Genomic DNA, 21,092 nt, shown 5'->3' on the forward strand with positions numbered 1-21,092 from the left:
TTGTGACTTTCTAATTCAGAATTCTGACTTTATAACTCAGAATTGTGACTTTACAACTCGGAATTTTAACTGTATAACTTGGAATTGTGACTTTATAACTCGAAATTACGACTTTTTAACTTTTTTAACTGACCATATAACTCAGATTCGTGACTTTACAACTCAGAATTGTGACTTTATAACTCAGAATTCTGACTTTATAAATCAAAATTCTGTCTTTACAACTTGGAATTGCGACTTTATAACTCCGAATTGTGACTTTATAATTCGGAATTGTGACTATGATTCGGAATTGTGATTTTATAACTTGGAATTGTGATTTTATAACTCAGAATTCTGACTTTATAATTTTTTAAAATTCATTTATCTATTTATTTATTTATTTTATTCAGTGGTGGGAACGAGCTTTCACAAATGCCATAAATATGTGTTAGGGCTCAAAAAAAAAAAATACAACTAATGACACATATTACAAAATTTATGAAAAGTTATAGAAAAGTGATTTTATATATGTCAATATTTTCACACATAAAAACTATTTTTACACTCTATGACATTTTTGAGGCTGTCCTCTGGAGATCTTTACCATACATTTGTAATTAATTATTTTAATAAAATAATAGAAAATCTAATCAAATAGGACTTTGGTGTTATAATCATTCCGGTTAAAATCGTTGCAAAAATAATTATGACATAATCTAACAGTATCCAAACAAAACATCCATTAAGTTTACTGTCAAATTAGTAATTGCACCTTACAAAATCATCCAGTTTGATTATTTATGGGAATGACTAATACTAATTAAAGCAACACTGCATCCAAATAATCACAAAGAGCCCGTTATGTTTCACAGTACAACCAATGTGCAAATAAATATCACTAAATATCTTTCAGAGGACAATATTAAAACACTCAAACCAGGTCTACACAAAAATAAATAAATAAATACATAAAGGAATATCTGCAAATTAATGATAGAGATGACATGGTATTTTCCAAACATGCAGACTGCCCATTATTGCAGACACAGAGCAGCATTTAGCAATTCAAATTGAAATTACAAATTGAGTCCAGCAATTTGTAATTCTCTTACACAGTTTATAAACTATCCTAGGCTTCCATAAATTAAAACAACCAGCTCTGTGTTGTAGCCACAGTTTCAGAGCATTTACTAATGGTTGATATTTTAGTATTCTTTCTGAACAGCACAATTCCATGTCAGAGTCAAAACAGCAACCTACTTCCATAATCAGGATGTTTTTCAATATTCATCCACAGCTACAATATCAGGAGTGTTTGGAAAATCTCTAATGACTTAAAACATGTGCATTACTGTTCAATGATGGAAACCAGTTCAATCGTACAGTCTTATTAATGTATTTACTTTGTACACTGACTCTATTCACCTCTTTAGCTGTAATGTTTACAATGCAATCATGACCTGTGATGTAAAGGCCTTTAAAGGTGCAGTATGTAAGTTTGACACCCAGTGGTTGATCTAGGCATTGCATGCTGGATCAAAACACACTTAAGTGCAGGTTGCCAGATTGATGACACCAACAGGAGTGAGTCTGACAATCAAGCCTAAAGGCTAATTTAAGCCTGATTTAAGTTGTGTTTTAGATAAAAGCAACGGCATGCGACAGAAGCAATATTTTCCAAATTAAAAAGGAGTTTTTGTCCTATCCAACACCTGAAATTTAGATATTAGATTTTTTTTCAGCTAAACGACAAAAAACTTGATGACATTCTCAGCTCAGGTGCAGCTCATGTGCTTTATTCGGTGTCAAATGCAAATAATATGAGTATGAATGCCATTTCACATTACATTTACTACTCATATCTGGAGAATTAAATAAACCGTCTGAAACTAAACTTCGGAACTGTGACTCAGTGCAAACCAACACATATCAGTGATTCATTCAATCATTCATTTTCTTTTCGGCTTAGTCCCTTATTAATCTGGGGTCGCCACAGCGGAATGAACCACCAACTCATCCAGCACATGTTTTACACAGCGGATGCCCTTCCACCCTTCCAGCTGCAACCCATCTCTGGGAAACATCCATACACACTCATTCACACACATACACTACAAATAATTTAGCCTACCCAATTCACCTGTACCGCATGTCTTTGAACTTAGGGGGAAACGCAACCCAGGCTCATTCTGAAAACGTAGTCCCACAGACGTTTCTGGAGACCGCGAATTATGTAGCCAGAGGTACGTATGGCTGCATTTTATTTTTTAAGCGAACACTACGAGGTGGTGTGACGCCGTTCCTTTTCGCGCTTGCCAGCTGAGCGGTTACCTCCGTGTGGAGGGTTTTCCCACTTCAACCAGTTTGTCCAGTTAGCTCGTCGTGTACGCCGGTGGACTTGAGACGCAGAGAGGAGCTGACCACGACGACAATGACTGGGTTTGAGTCCGGGGAAGAGCGGTTACAGAAATCAGGTAAGACAAAAACAGAATCCAACAAATAAAGTGAACAAGTGAATAACAGGCTGAGAATGTGGTGAAATCCGAAAATGTGGTAAAAATCAGACAAGGGCTTTTCTTTTTCCGGACAGCTTTTTTTGTAAATTGTTGGTTGGATTTAGGGAAGTGAGCGAGCGGGCAGGCGGGCGGGCGGGTCAATCGGTAAAACTGCTTGGGTTTAGGGAAGGAGGAGGAGTCAATCATTCAGCCAGTCAGAAAGACGGTCGTTCGACAGCAGTTTGTGGGTTTACGCGAGAACAACGCGGGCGCGAACGACACTCGCGAAAGACATTTAAGATGCGAAAAAGCATGTACGCGGATTCGCCAAAACAAAAACTGCACAAATACTTACCTCCGAGGACATATTTCGCGGTCTCCAGAAACGTCCACGAGACTACGTTTTCAGAATGAGCCTGGGTTGGGGAAACCAGAGCACTCGGAGGAAACCCACGTGAGTGCGTGGAGAACATGCAAACTCCACACAGAAATGCCAACTGACATAACTTCTCGAACCAGCGACCTTCTTGCTGTGAGGCGACAGCACTACCAATTATCGTGTTTTGTCTGGTGCAAACAGCTAAATCGCTCATCACGGTATATCTCGTCACATAGCAAGTTGTTAGCACACAGGGTTACAATGTGACCTGCTCACCTAATGTTTATGCTTGTAATATTTTATTATTTGCTTATTAATAACCTCATGTGGAACTCTGAATCTGCGGCTCATTTTGGAGTCTGCTCATGTCGACCAGAGGTCACATTTCAGTCACAGATACACACTTTAAGAGCCTTTCTGACTGACTGACTGAATGAATGAATGAATACGCTGTTTTCCACCATCTGGCAACCCAGGTGCTGAAATATAATTGGCTAAACTGGCATTGGGCGGGTTCAATGATCAAAACAAAGACAGGCAATCAGAGCATTTTTCAGATACAACATGCTTTAGAAGAGTCAAAACCTACATACAGCACCTTTAAAAACAGGACAGCTGTTCTTAATATGTGCTGTTGATTCCGCTGTTCTCTCACTATGCAGTAAACAGAACGGCTCACAGTGTTTCGAAATCGTCTACCACACGGACAAATCATACTTTGTAGGTAGTGTTTGTAAACGAGCTCTGATGACGAATTTGATAATGGTGTGATCAATAGCGGGGTTGTGAAATGCAGTGTGTGTGATCCGCGTTCTGCAGGCAGTCCAGTTTGCCCTGGAGCCACAGCTTATGCTGAGTTCAGACTGCATGATTGTAGCCCTGATTTTGACTCGCCGACAGGTTTTGAGAAATCATTGACAAATGCTTGAAATCAAAAGTAAAGCGGTGCTTGTTCACGTGAGTAACAATCACACAGTGTGAACTATCAAAGACGATAAGTCGCTGATACCCGTCAGCAGTGGTGTAAAGTAACTAATTACAAATACTCAAATTACGGTAATTAGTTACTTTTTCTCAAGAATTGTAATTTACTGAGTAGTTTTAAAGATGTCTACTTTTACTCTAACTTGAGTAAATGTTTAGTGCAGTATCTGTACTCCTCTACTTTCCTTCATCCTGCAGTCACTACTTTATTTTTTCTATGGGGATTAGAAAAATCAGTCCTGTAATTCCCGTCCGATCAAATCACACATAGAAGGTAAACCACCTCATAATGAACTACCTCAAGACATTATAAATGCAGCAAACTGTTTGGAAGCATTAAAAGTGTCCAAGAAGATGTTCAGAATCTTTACACGCGTTGACCCAGAGACTGTTTAGATGATGTCACTGATGAGAAGATGACAGTTGTTTACTGTATGGAGACCGAAATAGCCCTAAACACCCGGCAAGCACAAGACATCAACACGATGTCAGATTGACGTTGTACCCCAATGTCGTAGGGACGTTGCATTTTGTTTGGTATTTACTTTGATCTTCTATATAAAGCTGCTTTGACACAATTTACATTATAAAAGTGCTATGCAAATCAAGGTGAATTAAATTTAAATGAAAATCGGGTTTACGTCAGAACTCAAAGTCAGACCAACATCAATGTCCAACCGAAAACCAACCAAATATCAAGGTCTAATGATGTCACAGTTTGAAGTTGTGCAAACGTTACCACTATGACGTCTATCAGATGTTGGATTTTGGGTGCAATACCTGATGAATAAATATGAGTATGTGACGTCAATATGATGTTGGTTTAAGATGTTGGCTCAATGTTGGATTTTCGTCACTTTCTAACAAAACCTAAAATTAACCAAATATCAACGTCATTTAACGTTGTTATTGGACATCAAAATAACGTTGTCCTTAGACGCTGGCTAGACATTGAATTTTGGTTACTTGACATCACAACCTAAATCTAACCTAATATTAACGTCCAATGACGTTGTGTGTCTGCTGGGCAATAACTAATGCACTACAGAATGTTACGTTTACACACACATCCACAAATTACATGTAAACGCATCGGCTTTTTACAGCGTAATACTCACTACTCACTATTCATGAGTACTTTAAAAAGGGCTACTTTTTACTCCTACTTTGAGTAATATTTACAGCCGATACTTTTATTCTACTCACACTACATTTTTAGGCAAGTAATGGTACTTTTACTTGAGTATGATATTTCAGTACTTTTTACACCACCCGTCAGATATTTGGCCTGTCAGTCAATATCTGAAGCTGTCAGTGACTCAAAATTATGCCGTGTGAAATGAGTTCTGATTGAAAATATCATCAGCGATCGCCTGCAGCCAATGAGAGAGCAGCATCCACTAGTGTGGGTATCTGCAGGCCAGCGGTAGGATGGAGGAGAAGTTAAAAGGGCTTCTTCTCAGTTTATTTGGACCCAAGAAATGGAGGAAAAACTAGTGTAAATTTGGCAGGAGCACCCGCATGTATGTTTGACTTGTTTCATCTGAGCAAAACCACAACCAGGTTGAAAAATAAAATAAGTGTAGGAGAAATTGCTAATTCCCTTCAAAGGCCAGTTGAGAAAAAATAATCACTTCTCCCGTGTGTTTGATTGTGAGACATATTTTTCAGACTGAGACAAAGTTGCTGGCAATTCTTCCTATTGTAAAGTCATGCAGTGTTACCCCCCTTGCGCCGATCCATCTTACAGTGTAAACACAGCACTGACGGAATGCTACCAGAGAGTCAAGCAGTGTGAAAACATCCATGATATGACTACTTTGAAAATCCTGCAGTCTAAACTCGACATTAGTCCAGTAACTGCACTGCTGTGTGTGAAAGTGCTGGTGGAGAATCTCATACCTGCACGTCCTGCCCTTCAGCTCCTTCTTTACTCCGTCATTATATAGAGTTGCTTCAACATGTATTTTACCAGTGTTCATGATCGCCTCATCGCTGACTTTCACCTGCTGTCCGCTCATATTACTCTAGCTCAGCTGTATGTTATTGCTGCTATACTAGTCATTCAGGTCTGGCCAGTCTGAGCGCACTACAAACCCCAACAGTCACTGTATCTAGCTGGTTTTCTTTCTGAATATCAAGAAACTTGGTTCTCCTTCAGCTGCATACTTTACGTTTGCCCAGATACAGAAGCAGATTTTGTGGGTTTTGTGTCCCTCCTGGCCAGACGCCGTATTCTACTACACTGGAAGTCATCTGCTCCACCTACTCACTCCATGTGGATTAATGACTTATTCCTCTTCATAAAACTGGAACAAATTAGACACTGTCTGAAGGGTTCTTCCAAAAACTTTTATAAAAATTGGGGCTCTCTCCTTGACCATATGGAAAGTATACTCCCTGCACACTGGATGATAGTTAATTTTAACATTTTTCCCTGCTGCGTGACATCTCATGTGACCAGGCTTTTAGTTTGGTGTGTAAACAATTGTTCTGGTTGGTTGGTATTTTATTTTATTTTTCTGTTGTTGTTGTTTTATTATATATATATCTGGGGTCAATAATTGTCATAATCACTTAGATCCTTGATTACTTCTCTCTCTTTCTTAGTCAAAATGTACAGTCATATTTTAAAATGTGTGATATTTGTAAATTTCCTAAAATTTCTATAAATAAAGTTGGGGGGGAAATGGGAAGGATTTGGATCCTATTTTAACGTCAGGAAATTTAAAAACGGGCGCTCGTTCAAGGTTAGTAGGCATTTGAGTTTGCATGGGTTTCCTCCGGGTGCTCCAAGTTTTATTCATTCATTCATTTTCTTGTCGGCTTAGTCCCTTTATTAATCCGGGGTCGCCACAGCGGAATGAACCGCCAACTTATCCAGCATGTTTTTACGCAGCGGATGCCCTTCCAGCCGCAACCCATCTCTGGGAAACATCAACACACTTATACACTACGGACAATTTAGCCTACCCAATTCACCTGTACCGCATGTCTTTGGACTGTGGGGGAAACCGGAGCACCCGGAGGAAACCCACGCGAAGGCAGGGAGAACATGCAAACTCCACACAGAAACACCAACTGAGCCGAGACTCGAACCAGCGACCTTCTTGCTGTGAGGCGACAGCACTACCTACTGCGCCACTGCCTCGCCCCTATAAGTTTCATGTCTGGCATAAATTCTGATTGCATTTCCTGAGATTGTAAACACAGGAGGACGCTCATATTTGACTCTGTACCACCTGTTGCCGCCGGATCAGCGCTCATAAAACACCACATTTGCTGTTCTTCACCTCAAGCTCAGACCATGAAGGATGCCCTTCAGAAGGATGCCCTTCCAGCTGCAATCCATCAATAGGAAACACCCATACACACTCATACTCCACAAACAATTTAGCCTACCCAATCCCCCTATGTCCCCGCATGTGTTTGGACTGTGGGGGAAACCGGAGCACCTGGAAGAAACCCATGCGAACACAGGGAGAACATGCAAACTCCACACAGAAACACCAACTGACCCAGCCTGGACTCGAACCAGCGACCTTCTTGCTGTGAGGCTAAATTGCTAACCGCTGAGCCAAAACAACAACAAAAAATAAAGACATAAAATGAGTTGAACAGAAACCGGAATCAATCTTACAGTAACCAAACAAAACATCCATTAAGTTCACTGTTTAATCAGCGATTTTGCACCTCACAAGATCACCCCGTTTACTAACCAACACACACCCACACACACACACAGATGTGTACGGCAGCACTTGTTTACTGCACACAAAGTAAATATGCTTCAATTCAAACACAAGCTCAAAGTACAGATTCACACACACACACACACACACACACACACAGCAAGATCTCCTCTCTCATGCGGGACGTAAGCGAACCATCAGCTTCTCCATTTTTCCAATCTGTAAGCATCTTTAATAATAACTAATAATACATTAATTCCTAATAATGAATACAACATCAGAAATGTGAATCAGTGTCTGATCTATCCTGATTAGTTTGTTTGTTTGTTTATTATCAGAGGTTTAATCCGTCTCTAGATTAATGAAGCATGAATGCAGCCTCTAGAAACATGAAACTGTTTTAATCCACAATCATGCTTATTAGTTTAATATTACGGCATTGTGAGCTCTGTTTAAGGTGAACTTAAGTTATTGTGTGGTTGTTTGGATTTAATGACAACATAAAATCAAAATGAATGGAATAAATATTTAAAATAATCCAATTTAAAAGGATTGGAAATAATTCTGATAAAAAAAAATATCTTGGATTTTCGTTCAATGCTTCAGATCAGCATCATGTTTTAGCTTTGGGATAAAAGAGTTATAAAAACATTGAGAAAGCAAACAGATTTTAGTTTGATGATAAAATAACTTTGCTTTACACTGCGGCATTCGTTTTGGTGGTTTCTTAAAGATTTTTCTCATTTTCCTACATTTTGAGAAAGTCTTTCAGCTTTTACAGCCTGCTTTTATACAGAATTATTTGATATATTATTATATTTTTCTCAGTTATTTTGAATTTATGTTTGCATTAAATCTGTAGAGTGCATTATTAAATATCTCTCATCTCACAAGTCCATACACACAAGTACACACACACACACACACACACACACACACACACACACACACACACACACACACGATCTGCTGCTGTGAATCAAAGTTCAAGTTTGCTGAACTGGTTGTGCATCAAGATCATTCAGCAAACAGAGGATGAAACAACATCACTGAACACAATTCTGATGAACACATCTCTCACTTTATGAATGTGCTGATATTTGCTATTAACTGAAAAAATAACAAGGATCACCATAAGGTTTTGGAGTTAGAAAATTACCAGAGAAATGTACCTGTGATTGGTGGAATTTGGGGCGTCACGGTGGCTCAGTGATCAACACTGTGGCCTCACAACAAGAAGGTCGCTAGTTTGAGTCTCGGCTGGGTCAGTTGGTGTTTCTGTGTGGAGTTTGCATGTTCTCCCCGTGTTGGCGTGGGTTTCCTCTGGGTGCTCCGGTTTCCAGTCTAAACACATGCGCTATAGGGGAACTGACGAACTAAATTGGCTGTAGTGAATAAGTGTGTGTGTGTGTGTGTGTGTGTGTGTGTGTGTGTGTGTGTGTGTGTGTGTGTATGTGTGTGTGTGTGTGTGTGTGTGTGTGTGTGTGTGTGTGTGTGTGTGTGTGTGTGTGTGAATGAGAGCATATAGGTGTTTCCCAGTACTGGGTTGTGGCTGGAAGGGCATCCGCTGCGTAAAACATATGCTGGAATAGTTGGCGGTTTATTCCGCAGTGGCGACCCCAGATTAATAAAGAGACTAAGCTGAAGGAAAATGGATGAATGAACGAATAAATAAATAGTGGAATTTGCGAGCGAGAATCGGCCAAACTGACTAAAGAAATTAACCAAGTAGCACAGGGTCTTCAGTGATTGGCTGGAGAAATTCAATGGTGATTGGTTAAACAGGATCATCTGTGATTGGCTAGAGAGATTCACCTATAACTGGTTGAAAATGCTCTTCTATGATTGACTAGACAGATTCAGATGTGATTGGTTGAACAGCCTCCTCTGTGATTGGCTTGAAAGATTCACCCGTGATTATAAGAATTTGCTGGAGAGAATTACCTGTGACTGGCCAAACTGGCTGAAGAAATTTACCTGGTTGAACGTGGTCTTCAGTGATTGGCTGGAGAAATTTTACTTTGATTGGTTAAATAGGCTTTTCTGTGACTGGCTGGAGAGCTTCTCCTGTAATTGGTTGGGCAGGCTCCTCTGTGATTGGCTAGAAAGTTTCACCTGTTATTGGTGGAATTTGCTGAAAAGATTAACCTGTTATTTGCCCAAAAGAATCCCCAGTCTCCTTGGAGAGAATTACCTGTGATTGGTCAAGCACGCTCTTCCGTGATTAGCCAGAAAGATTCACCTGTGATTGGTTAAACAGGTTCCTCTGTTTTTGGCTAGAAAGATTAACCGGTGAAATTTGTTGAAGAGATCCACGTGTGATTGTTTAAAGTGGCTAAAGAGATCAACCTGGTCCAACATGGTCTTCAGTGATTGGTTAGAGAAATTCACATGTGATTGGCTAGAAAGATTCAAATGTGATTGGTTAAACAGGCTCCTTGTTATTGGCTGGAGACATTTAACTGGTTAAAACAGGCTCTTCTGGTATTGGCTTGAGAGCTGGGACTGGTTTGGTCAAACAGGCTCTTTTGTGATTGGCTGGCGACATTTAACTCTGATTGGTCAAGCAGGCTCATCTGTGATTGGCTGGCGACATTTAACTCTGATTGGTCAAGCAGGCTCATCTGTGATTGGCTGGTGATATTTACCTCTGATTGGTCAAGCAGGCTCATCTGTGATTGGCTGGTGATATTTACCTCTGATTGGTCAAGCAGGCTCTTCTGTGATTGGCTGGCGACATTTACCTCTGATTGGTCAAGCAGGCTCATCTGTGATTGGCTGGCGACATTTAATTGTGATTGGTTGATCAGGCTCTTCTGTGATTGGCTGTGGAGAATCACTGCTGTGTGTGTATTCTGATGATGTCTGCTGTAGTAGATTGAGTGAACGCAGGCTCATGCTGTGTTTATATCCACAGGTCCAGGCTGGGTCATCATGAGGGTGGTGTCATCAGACAGCGGCTCCGTCACTGTGGCAAACACAGAATACACAGACGAGACGGAGAGTGCAGAGACCAGTGACCACACCGAGTTCTGGAGAGGAGGTGTGTGTGTGTGTCAAATAACTAAACATTCTTAAATCAAGAAGCATTTAGACAAGTACAAAACTTGGCCTTTTTTCAGAAATAATGAGTGAGTTTTTCCTTAAAACAAGCCAAATAATCTGCCAATGGAGCAAATAAAACACTAATAATATATTTTACTAAGCCCACTGGCAGATTATTTTGCTTGTTTTAAAGAAAAACTCATCTAATTTAATCAATTATCTATCAAACAATACAACAATGTGTGCTTGACTGGAAAATGCTGCTTGATTTGAGAATTGTTTGATATTTGGACTATAAACAAGACAGTATCTGAGTGAGAAAAGCATTTTTGCAGTGTGTATGTGTGTGTGTTCCTTTTCAAACATTCCTTTACCTGTTGACTGACTGTCGTTTATACAGCTGCACAACCTCCTCTGACCTTTAACCTTTAACACACAGACACACACACACACACACACACACACACACACACACACACACACACACACACACACACACACACACACACACACACACACACACACACACACACACACACACACACACACACACACACTTCTTTACTTGTTTTACATCCAGCAACACCCTAGTTACAAATCAAAAAGCAATAAGGAAAAATACCCAATCAGAGCATTTTATCAACAGCTTAGCAACAGGCAGTTTGACACACAAGCATCCTGAATTAAATATCACAGCGCACTGCTAGAACATCAGTTCATAATAAGAAACAGAAACCAGGTTTCAGAAGTGTAAGTTGTCATTCATAAATTTTCCTTCAGTTTTTCAGGGGTCTCCACAGCAGAACGAACCACCCACTATTCCAGCATATGCTTTATGCAGAGGATGTCCTTACAGTTGCAACCCATCACTAGGAAACACCCATACACACTCATATTCACACACACACACACACAAACACACACACACACACACACACACACACACACACACATACACACACACACACACACTCATACACTACAGCCAATTTACTTAATCAGTTCCCTATAGCGCTTGTGTTTGGACTGTGTGGGAAAAGGGAATACCTGGAGGAAATCCACGCCAACGCGGGGAGAACATGCAAACTCCACACAGAAACACCAAATGACCCAGCCGGGACCAGTGACCTTCCTGCTGTGAGGCAATATCGCTACCCACTGCGCCACCACACCACTCAGTTGTCATACAATAAATGAATGAATGAATGAATATATATATATATATATATATATATAAACAAATAATAAATAAATAAATAAATAAAAACTAATGAATATATATATATATATATATATATATATATATATATATATATATATATATATATATATATAAATAAATAATAAATTAATTAATGAATGAAAGAATGAATGAATGAATATATATATATATATATATATATATATATATATATATATATATATATATATATATATAAATAAACAAACAAATAATAAATAAATAAATAAATCGATGAATAAACAAAAATAAATAAATAAATGAATGAATGAATGAATGAATGAATGAATGAATAAATAAATAAATAAATAAATAAATAAAATGAAAATAGTATCAACAAACAACAAATATATGTTTGCATTTCCATTTGCTGGTAAAATTCTGTCTAAAATCACTTTAATCAAATTCCCCCCAAAATTACATTTATATGGACCAAAGACTCCCATTTTACTGTCCTCATTAAATAAAAGTCTTTGCTTTAATATTACATTTTCTAAAGGTTTTAAATAAATTATATGAATAAGGGTATGATGAATATGGATATATCTATATCAATGAAAAATTGACTATACTAAATGTGATTGTGAGAAAATATTTTTTAAAAAGGTTAATGGTGAATTATATTGATTAATGATGCCCAAACTAGAGCCCAGAGTTGGCCCTGTGTATGCTTTCATTTGGCCCACCAGAAGGACATTCCCTAGTAGCAAAGAATTCTGGCCCAGACTTGGCAAAAAGCTGGCACAGCAGGCATTCATCCGGCACTGGCATACAGCATGTGGGCCAAACATGGCCCAGGTTTGGCAGAGGTGGCACCGTCTTTAAGGCGGCACACAAGATTTGGGCCAGATGAAAAACGTAGTATTTGGCTCAGATTTAAAAATTTGATAAGTGGGCCATGTGAGTTTGGCCAGTCTTGACCCACATTTAAAATACACTAAAATCATTTTTGAGTCAAGAAAAAAAAAATTCTACCAATCAGGTCACTTTGAGAAAAAGCGTGCCCATAGTGTGCCTAAAGCGCATCACTCCATGGGTTTATCAATTTCATTGCAACCGTGACACACCAACCTATCTGGCCCAGTTCAGGCCCAGTTATGAGTTATTAACTTGGCTGAGACTTGGCTCAGATATGGTCCGTGTTTGGCCCTTTTCTGGAAGCCAGATTTGGTCCAGTCATGTACTGTAATTCACTGCGGCATGTGGGCCAAGCAAAACCTGATTGTGTGGGCCAGAGCTGGGCCAGAGAAATTTTGCTATGTGGGTTGATTGGGAAGGGCTGGGCAATGCCTTTAACAGAGATTCTCATTTCCATTTTAATGTGACCTTTTGTGTGTTTGTTTGTTTTATTGTGAGCTACGAAAAAGCTGAAAAAAATTGACAATCTGTCACGAATAGGGGACAAAGCAGAAGACATCAGCATGCAAATCAAGGCGAAGGCAGGTTCAGCATAGTGTATTCGCCACTGTTCGGATTTTCTAGATGTTTTTTAATGGTTTTATTGTAACAAGTAAAACTATTGTAAAATAGAATGCATTAGTAAATATGGTTGAAGCTATTTTTTTCTATTTATTTATAGATATTATGAAATAAATCAGGAAATTACCATATGGTAATACAGTTTGCCATATTTACTTCCAGCCCAGAGCTTGCAATCAAGCTTGGATTTTGGCCCTTCATAAGAAACAGTTTGGGCACCCCTGATATAGATTTATGTAGAATATAGATTTCAGATTACAGTTAATGAGTATTTAATGTAATCCTATTGAATACATGTGATTCATTCATTCATTCATTTTCTTTTCGGCTTAGTCCCTTTATTATTCCACGGTGTCCACCAAGGAATAAACCGCCGTTCGTTAAACATGTAAATATAAAAATAATGTTAAACTCATTTTACATGTCATTTTAGTGTAAATCGTGACAAAAAAATCACAGTTTTCAGCTTATAACAATGTGAACTGAGTGATCAGTATGTGTGACTCTAAACCTGCTGTTGCAGACCCGTCAGTGCGCAGACTCGCTGCAGTGCCCTCTGGCGGCCGCTGGCGGTGGTGCGCAGGTATCGCCGGTTCTGTGGCGGCTCTGATGCTGCTCCTGCTGATCATCACTGTATCTGTGAACCGTGAGTAAAACACACACACACACACACACCAAAACATATAATTTACACAAGACATAGTGTGCTTTCATTGTTCATCATTATCTGCCAAATGATCAGCTCCTATGTTGTCACTGTGCGGATGCAACACTCCTTTTAAAATGTGAGATGTAAAATAGCAATGCATTTCTGTATTTAAATGAACATTCTCCATGACTTGCACAGTTTGATGCAAAATGAATATTAAATTATAAAAATGTGTTAAAAATCAAAATTAAGCAATTTAATAAGTCATATACTCATTATAATGCTTTACAAGCTGCATGTACAGTTGAAGTCAGAATTATTAGCCCCCTTTGAATTTTCTATTCTTTTCTAAATATTTCCCAAATGATGTTGAACAGATTCAGGAAATGTTCACAGTATGTCTGATAATATTTTTTCTTCTGGAGAAAGTCTTATTTGTTTTATTTCGGCTAGAATAAATGCAGTTTTTTATTTTTTAAACACCATTTTAAGCTCAATATTATTAGCCCCTTTAAGCTATTTATTTTTCAATAGTCTACAGAACAAACCACTGTTATACAATACTTGCCTAATTACATTAACCTGCCTAGTTACCCTAAATACCCGAGTGAAGCCTTTAAATGTCACTTTAATCTGTATAGAAGTATAAAAACAAATCAGTTATTAGAGATGAGTTATCAACACTATTATGATTAGAAATGTGTTGAGAAATCTACTCTCCGTTAAACAGAAATTAGGGAAATAACAAATAAGTAAAAATGCTCAGGGAATGTTGTCTGTTTTCCAGGCTGATTGTTTACAGTTTAATGGAAGTTGTTTTCTCCATATATTCACACGGACCATCATGGTGTGTGGGGGAAAGGTGGCTAAACATGAACACTGTGTATTTATTTTGCACAAATGCATCTGTGTGTTGTTTTAGATGTGAAATTTAACAGGAAGTTTTCAGCTACAGAGGTGAGAATACAGAATCTGACGCAAATAATCCTGAACGTCATTAGCAGAACTCAGGAGCTGGAGCAATTCGGTAATACACTACATCTCATGGCTTTATCTATATATTTATTTTTGGTAAACTGATGTCATTAATCACTTAAATGTATGCACTATTATATAAATACCATTCAAAGTTGATTATATAGATTATAAAATATAAAGGGTTTTAATATACACGATGTGCTGTGAAGGGCGTTTCAAGTGCATGACAAAAAATATTATTCCTACTTAATTTTTTTGTCTTGTTTTGAGTCCAAATATCTAAAAATTCCTAAATCAAGAAGCATTTTCTAGACACATACAAAATATTGTTTCGTTTCAGAAATAAAGTCAAAATTAAGTGAGTTTTTCCTTAAAACAAGCCTTAAAATAATGCACCAATGGGAGAAGTACAATAGTCATATTTCAAACCAAAAGCAAGAGTGTATTGCTTAACCTGTTGGCAGATTAGTTTGCTTGTTTTAGGGAAAAACTCGCTTTATTTTGACCCATTATTTCTAAAAACAACACAATATTTAGTACTTGTCCAGAAAATACTTCTTTATTTAAGAAATTTAAGATATTTGGACTAGAAACAAGACAAAAACTCTTGAGTAAGAGGTTGACGTGTGTGTTTGTGTGTGTGTGTGTGTGTGTGTGTGTGTGTGTGTTCAGGACATAAAATAAATGCGGATGTGAGCAGTCTGGAGTTTGACCAGAGGATGACGGAGACCTCCATGAATAATCGTAAGCACAGCACACAAAAACACAGAAAACAAGAGGAACAGACTGCTAATCTGATCACGCATGTGTGTGTCTGCAGTGCTTGAGTCGGCACAGGCTCTCCATGACAAAGTTTCAGAGCTCAAATGCCACATCGACAAGATGAGAAACAACAGTAAGTGATGCTGTACACTGCACAAGGCGAATAGTTCACCTCACTCGCAAAGACTCGATGCCTCATCATCAGTAAACAAACTATGTGCATTAATATTATAGTTCAGTCAGTGGGTTTACTGACTTTTAATTAATTTAATATTAAGTGAAACGTGTCCAACATTAAACTTGGCTTGTTAATGAATCATTTTGGCGTGACTTTACTTGAGGGGCACATTATTATTAACTCATTCCTAACCACTCATCAACTCCTGAGTTAAAATGAAACACGCATCCAATAAGTGCTTGTTTACATTAAAGTCCACATGAAATAAAACCAACCATGTTGACTTTGTTAGCTCACATTGCTAGTTTTGTGCTCAACAATTCAATTGTGCATGTCATTAAGAACAAAATGAATAGTTTGTAATCTTTAAACAAAAAAACTTTTCTGTTATGTCTGTCTGAAGTATTGGGCGTGGCTAACATACTTTACCACGCCCTTCCAGCTGTCACTCGTTTGGATAACAAACACAAATAGTGACCAATTTTACCAAAATCAACATATGTGTGTTTGTGTGTTCAGACACACAGGAGCTGTGCTGTCCTGACCAATGGTCCCTGTTCTCCTCCAACTGTTATTTCTTCTCTACTGATGGGATGTCCTGGGACTCAGCCAGAGACGAGTGTGAGAGGAAGAGAGCAAAGTTACTGATCCTAACCAGCAAACTGGAGAAGGTTAGAGCTGATACACACTGCACAACTAAACACTACACAACTGAACTAGCACAACTTAGCAAACAAAGCCACTTAACTAAACCAAACACAACTAAACTAGAACAACTAATCCAACTAAACCAATACTACTAATTCACCAAACACATCTAAACCAACAAAACTAAACCACCAAACCATCAAACACAACTAAACCAACACTACAAAACAAACACAACTAAACCAACACAACTAAACCAACACTACTAAACAAACACAACTAAACAAACACAACTAAACCAACACAATTAAACCAACACAGCTAATCCACAAAACCATCAAAAACAACTAAACCAACACAACTAATAAATACAACTAAACCAACTAAGCCAACATTACTTAGTAATGTTAGTACTAAGACACAAAACCACCAAACACAACTAAACCAACACAACTTAACCAACACAATTAATCTAACAAACACTACTAGTCCACCACCAAACACAACTAAAACAACAAAACTAATCCACGAAACCATCAAACACAACTAAACCACCAAACCATCAAACACAACTAAACCACCAAACCACCAAACACAACTAAACCAACAAAACTAATTCACCAAACCATCAAACACAACTAAACAAACACAACTAAACCACCAAACCATCAAACACAACTAAACCAACACAACTAAACAAACACAACTAAACCAACACTACTAAACAAACACAACTAAACAAACACAACTAAACCAACACAACTAAACCAACACTACTAAACAAACACAACTAAACCAACACTACTAAACAAACACAACTAAACAAACACAACTAAACCAACACAACTAAACCAACACAACTAAACCAACACTACTAAACAAACACAACTAAACCAACACTACTAAACAAACACAACTAAACAAACACAACTAAACCAACACAACTAAACCAACACTACTAAACAAACACAACTAAACCAACACTACTAAACAAACACAACTAAACAAACACAACTAAACCAACACAACTAAACCAACACTACTAAACAAACACAACTAAACCAACACTACTAAACAAACACAACTAAACAAACACAACTAAACCAACACAACTAAACCAACACTACTAAACAAACACAACTAAACCAACACTACTAAACAAACACAACTAAACAAACACAACTAAACCAACACCACTAAACAAACACAACTAAACAAACACAACTAAACCAACACTACTAAACCAACACTACTAAACAAACACAACTAAACCAACACTACTAAACAAACACAACTAAACCAACACAACTAAACCAACACTACTAAACAAACACAACTAAACCAACACTACTAAACAAACACAACTAAACAAACACAACTAAACCAACACCACTAGACAAACACAACTAAACAAACACAACTAAACCAACACTACTAAACCAACACTACTAAACAAACACAACTAAACCAACACTACTAAACAAACACAACTAAACAAACACAACTAAACCAACACAACTTAACCAACACTACTAAACAAACACAACTAAACCAACACAACTAAACCAACACTACTAAACAAACACAACTAAACAAACACAACTAAACCAACAATACTAAACAAACACAACTAAACAAACACAAATAAACCAACACTACTAAACAAACACAACTAAACAAACACAACTAAACCAACACTACTAAACAAACACAACTAAACCAACACTACTAAACAAACACAACTAAACCAACACAACTAAACAAACACAACTAAACCAACACAACTAAACAAACACTACTAAACAAACACTACTAAACCAACACAACTAAACCAACACAACTAAACCAACACTACTAAACAAACACAACTAAACCAACTAAACCAACACAACTAAACCAACACTACTAAACCAACACTACTAAACCAACACTACTAAACCAACACAACTAAACCAACACTACTAAACCAACACAACTAAACCAACACTACTAAACAAACACAACTAAACCAACTAAACCAACACAACTAAACAAACACTACTAAACAAACACTACTAAACCAACACAACTAAACCAACACAACTAAATCAACACAACTAAACCAACACTACTAAACCAACACAACTAAACCAACGCAACTAAACCAACACAACTAAACCAACACTACTAAACCAACACAACTAAACCAACACTACTAAACAAACACAACTAAACCAACTAAACCAACACAACTAAACCAACACTACTAAACAAACACAACTAAACCAACTAAACCAACACAACTAAACCAAAACTACTAAACCAACACAACTAAACCAACACAACTAAACCAACACTACTAAACCAACACAACTAAACCAACACTACTAAACAAACACAACTAAACCAACACAACTAAACCAACACTACTAACCAACCACAACTAAGTTAACTAAATCAACAAAACTAATCCACGAAACCATCAAACACTATTAAACCAACAAAACTAATCCAACAAACCATCAAACACAACTAAACAAACACAACTAAACCAACTAAACCAGCACTACTAAACAAACACAACTAAACCAACACTACTAATCCAATCACAACTAAGTTAACTAAATCAACAAAACTAATCCACCAAACACAGCTAAATCAACACAACTAATCCAACCAACCCAACACTACTAATCAAACTAAACCAACACTACTAATCCCCCACCAAACACAACTAAACCAACACCACCAAACCAATTGGCCAGGTTGATTGAAACTGAATAGAAGTGTGCATCCTCTAGTTAAGGGCTGCACGGTGGCGCAGTGGGTAGCACGTTTGCCTCACTGCTAGAAGGCCACTGGGTCAGTTGGCATTTCTGTGTGGAGTTTGCATGTTCTCCCCGTGTTGGCATGGGTTTCCTCTGAGTGCTCCGGTTTCCCCCACAGACCAAACACATGCGCTATAGGGGAATTGGGTAGACTAAATTGTCCTTAGTGTATGTGTGTGAATGAGTGTGCATGGGTGTTTCCCACTGATAGGTTGCAGCTGGAAGGGCATCGGCTGTGTAAAACATATGCTGGATAAGTTGGCAGTTCATTGCGCTGTGGTGACCCCTGATTAATAAAGGGACTAAGCCGAAAAGAAAATGAATGAATGAATCCTCTCGTTAAGAGTCCTAAAGTGTGTGTGCATATGTATGTATGTGCGCGTGTGTGTGTTCAGAGTTTCGTGGTCAGCAAGACCAAGCCTCTCTTCTACTGGTTGGGTTTGACTGACGGCCGGACGGGTGAGTGGGAATGGCTGGATGAGACGCCGTACGAGATGGTCAGGAGGTGAGTGTGTGTGTGTGTGTGAGTCTGTTTCTCATTCACAGCGGTGTGTTTCTCACCTGTGTATGTGTATGTGTGTGTGTGTGTTCAGTGAATGGAGGCCTGGTCAGCCGGATAACTGGAAGGCTCATGGTTTGGGAGGAGGTGAAGACTGCGCTCACTTTCACCATGACGGACGCTATAATGACGACCACTGCTCTCGACACTACAGATACATCTGTAAAGCTGCAGCCTCGGCCATCTGACACAATACACACACACATACACAGATGCATGCACATACAAACATATGCATGCACACATACACACATAGACAAACACAAATAAGCATGCACACATACACAAACACACGAATATGCTTGCACACACAAACAGACACACATATGCACGCACGCATAGACACAAAAGCATGCACACATACACAAACACATATGTATGCGCACACACAAACACACATATGCATGCACACATACTACTGACATAGACAGGTACACACATATGCATTGCACATACACAAACACACACAATTGCATGCACACAAACACATGCATGCACACACACACACACACACACACACACAAGCACATATGCATGCACACACACACACACACACACACACACACACACACACACACACACACACACACACACACACACACACACAAGCACACATGCATGCACACAAACACATACGCATACACATACACATACACACACACACACACACACACACACACAAGCATATATGCATGCACACATACTGACATAGACAAGCACACACACATATGCATGCACACATACACGCATATAAAAACACACACATATATGTATACACATACACACACGTATGCATGTACACACATATGCACGCGCACACAAACACATGCATTCAAACACATCCATGCACACACACATGAATTAACACACATCCATGCACACACAAATACAGATATGCATGCACACATAGAAAAACACACACATATGCACACACACACACAAGCACATATGCATGCACGCAAAAACACACAGAGTGCTGAGATGTTGTGATGTTACATGTTGTGTCTGGGCTCATTTCACTTTAACTTCTGAACGCCCTGCAGCAAATATTAATCATTTATAAATTATGCTCAAATATCCATCACTGACTCATTCTTGACAAAAGATGCATGAATATTAAACAGAAACAATCCATGTTGTCCTGTTCAGTTTTACTTTTCAACAGTTAAGATGAATCTGTTGTGGAGAATCTCCCAATTTGGATTAAAGCATTTG

At 38.3% G+C, this 21,092-nt stretch overlaps 3 protein-coding genes across 6 annotated transcripts in view; 1 reads left to right on the forward strand and 2 right to left on the reverse strand.

Annotated features, from left to right (window-relative positions):
- The window catches only part of plod3 (procollagen-lysine, 2-oxoglutarate 5-dioxygenase 3), a 35,326-nt gene extending 29,478 nt beyond the window's left edge, over positions 1 to 5,848 (reverse strand). Inside the window, exon 1 of the mRNA XM_087305789.1 lies at positions 5,743 to 5,848. The gene's annotated coding sequence lies outside the window, so the exon portion shown is untranslated. The remainder of the gene's footprint in view (positions 1 to 5,742) is intronic.
- tfr2 (transferrin receptor 2) overlaps positions 1 to 21,092 on the reverse strand; it is a 1,009,002-nt gene that overhangs the window by 915,956 nt on the left and 71,954 nt on the right. The window lies entirely within an intron of this gene.
- asgr1a (asialoglycoprotein receptor 1a) lies at positions 7,685 to 21,011 on the forward strand. 4 transcript variants are annotated; one of them, XM_087307919.1, is made up of 9 exons: positions 7,685 to 7,825; positions 10,407 to 10,575; positions 13,820 to 13,942; positions 14,868 to 14,972; positions 15,596 to 15,667; positions 15,744 to 15,818; positions 16,383 to 16,534; positions 19,714 to 19,823; positions 19,912 to 21,011. In XM_087307919.1, exons 2-9 carry the CDS (start codon positions 10,467 to 10,469, stop codon positions 20,063 to 20,065), a joined length of 900 nt encoding a protein of 299 aa, XP_087164045.1. In that variant the 5' UTR covers positions 7,685 to 7,825; positions 10,407 to 10,466; the 3' UTR covers positions 20,066 to 21,011. The 4 variants fall into 4 exon arrangements, with proteins under 4 accessions (XP_087164045.1, XP_087164044.1, XP_087164042.1 ...); XM_087307918.1 differs by having other exon boundaries at positions 7,685 to 7,817; XM_087307916.1 differs by having other exon boundaries at positions 7,685 to 7,753; positions 10,450 to 10,575.

The sequence above is a fragment of the Danio rerio genome, chromosome 23 (assembly GCF_052040795.2).
Source record: "Danio rerio strain M-AB ecotype USA chromosome 23, GRCz13ab, whole genome shotgun sequence".
NCBI lineage: Eukaryota > Metazoa > Chordata > Actinopteri > Cypriniformes > Danionidae > Danio > Danio rerio.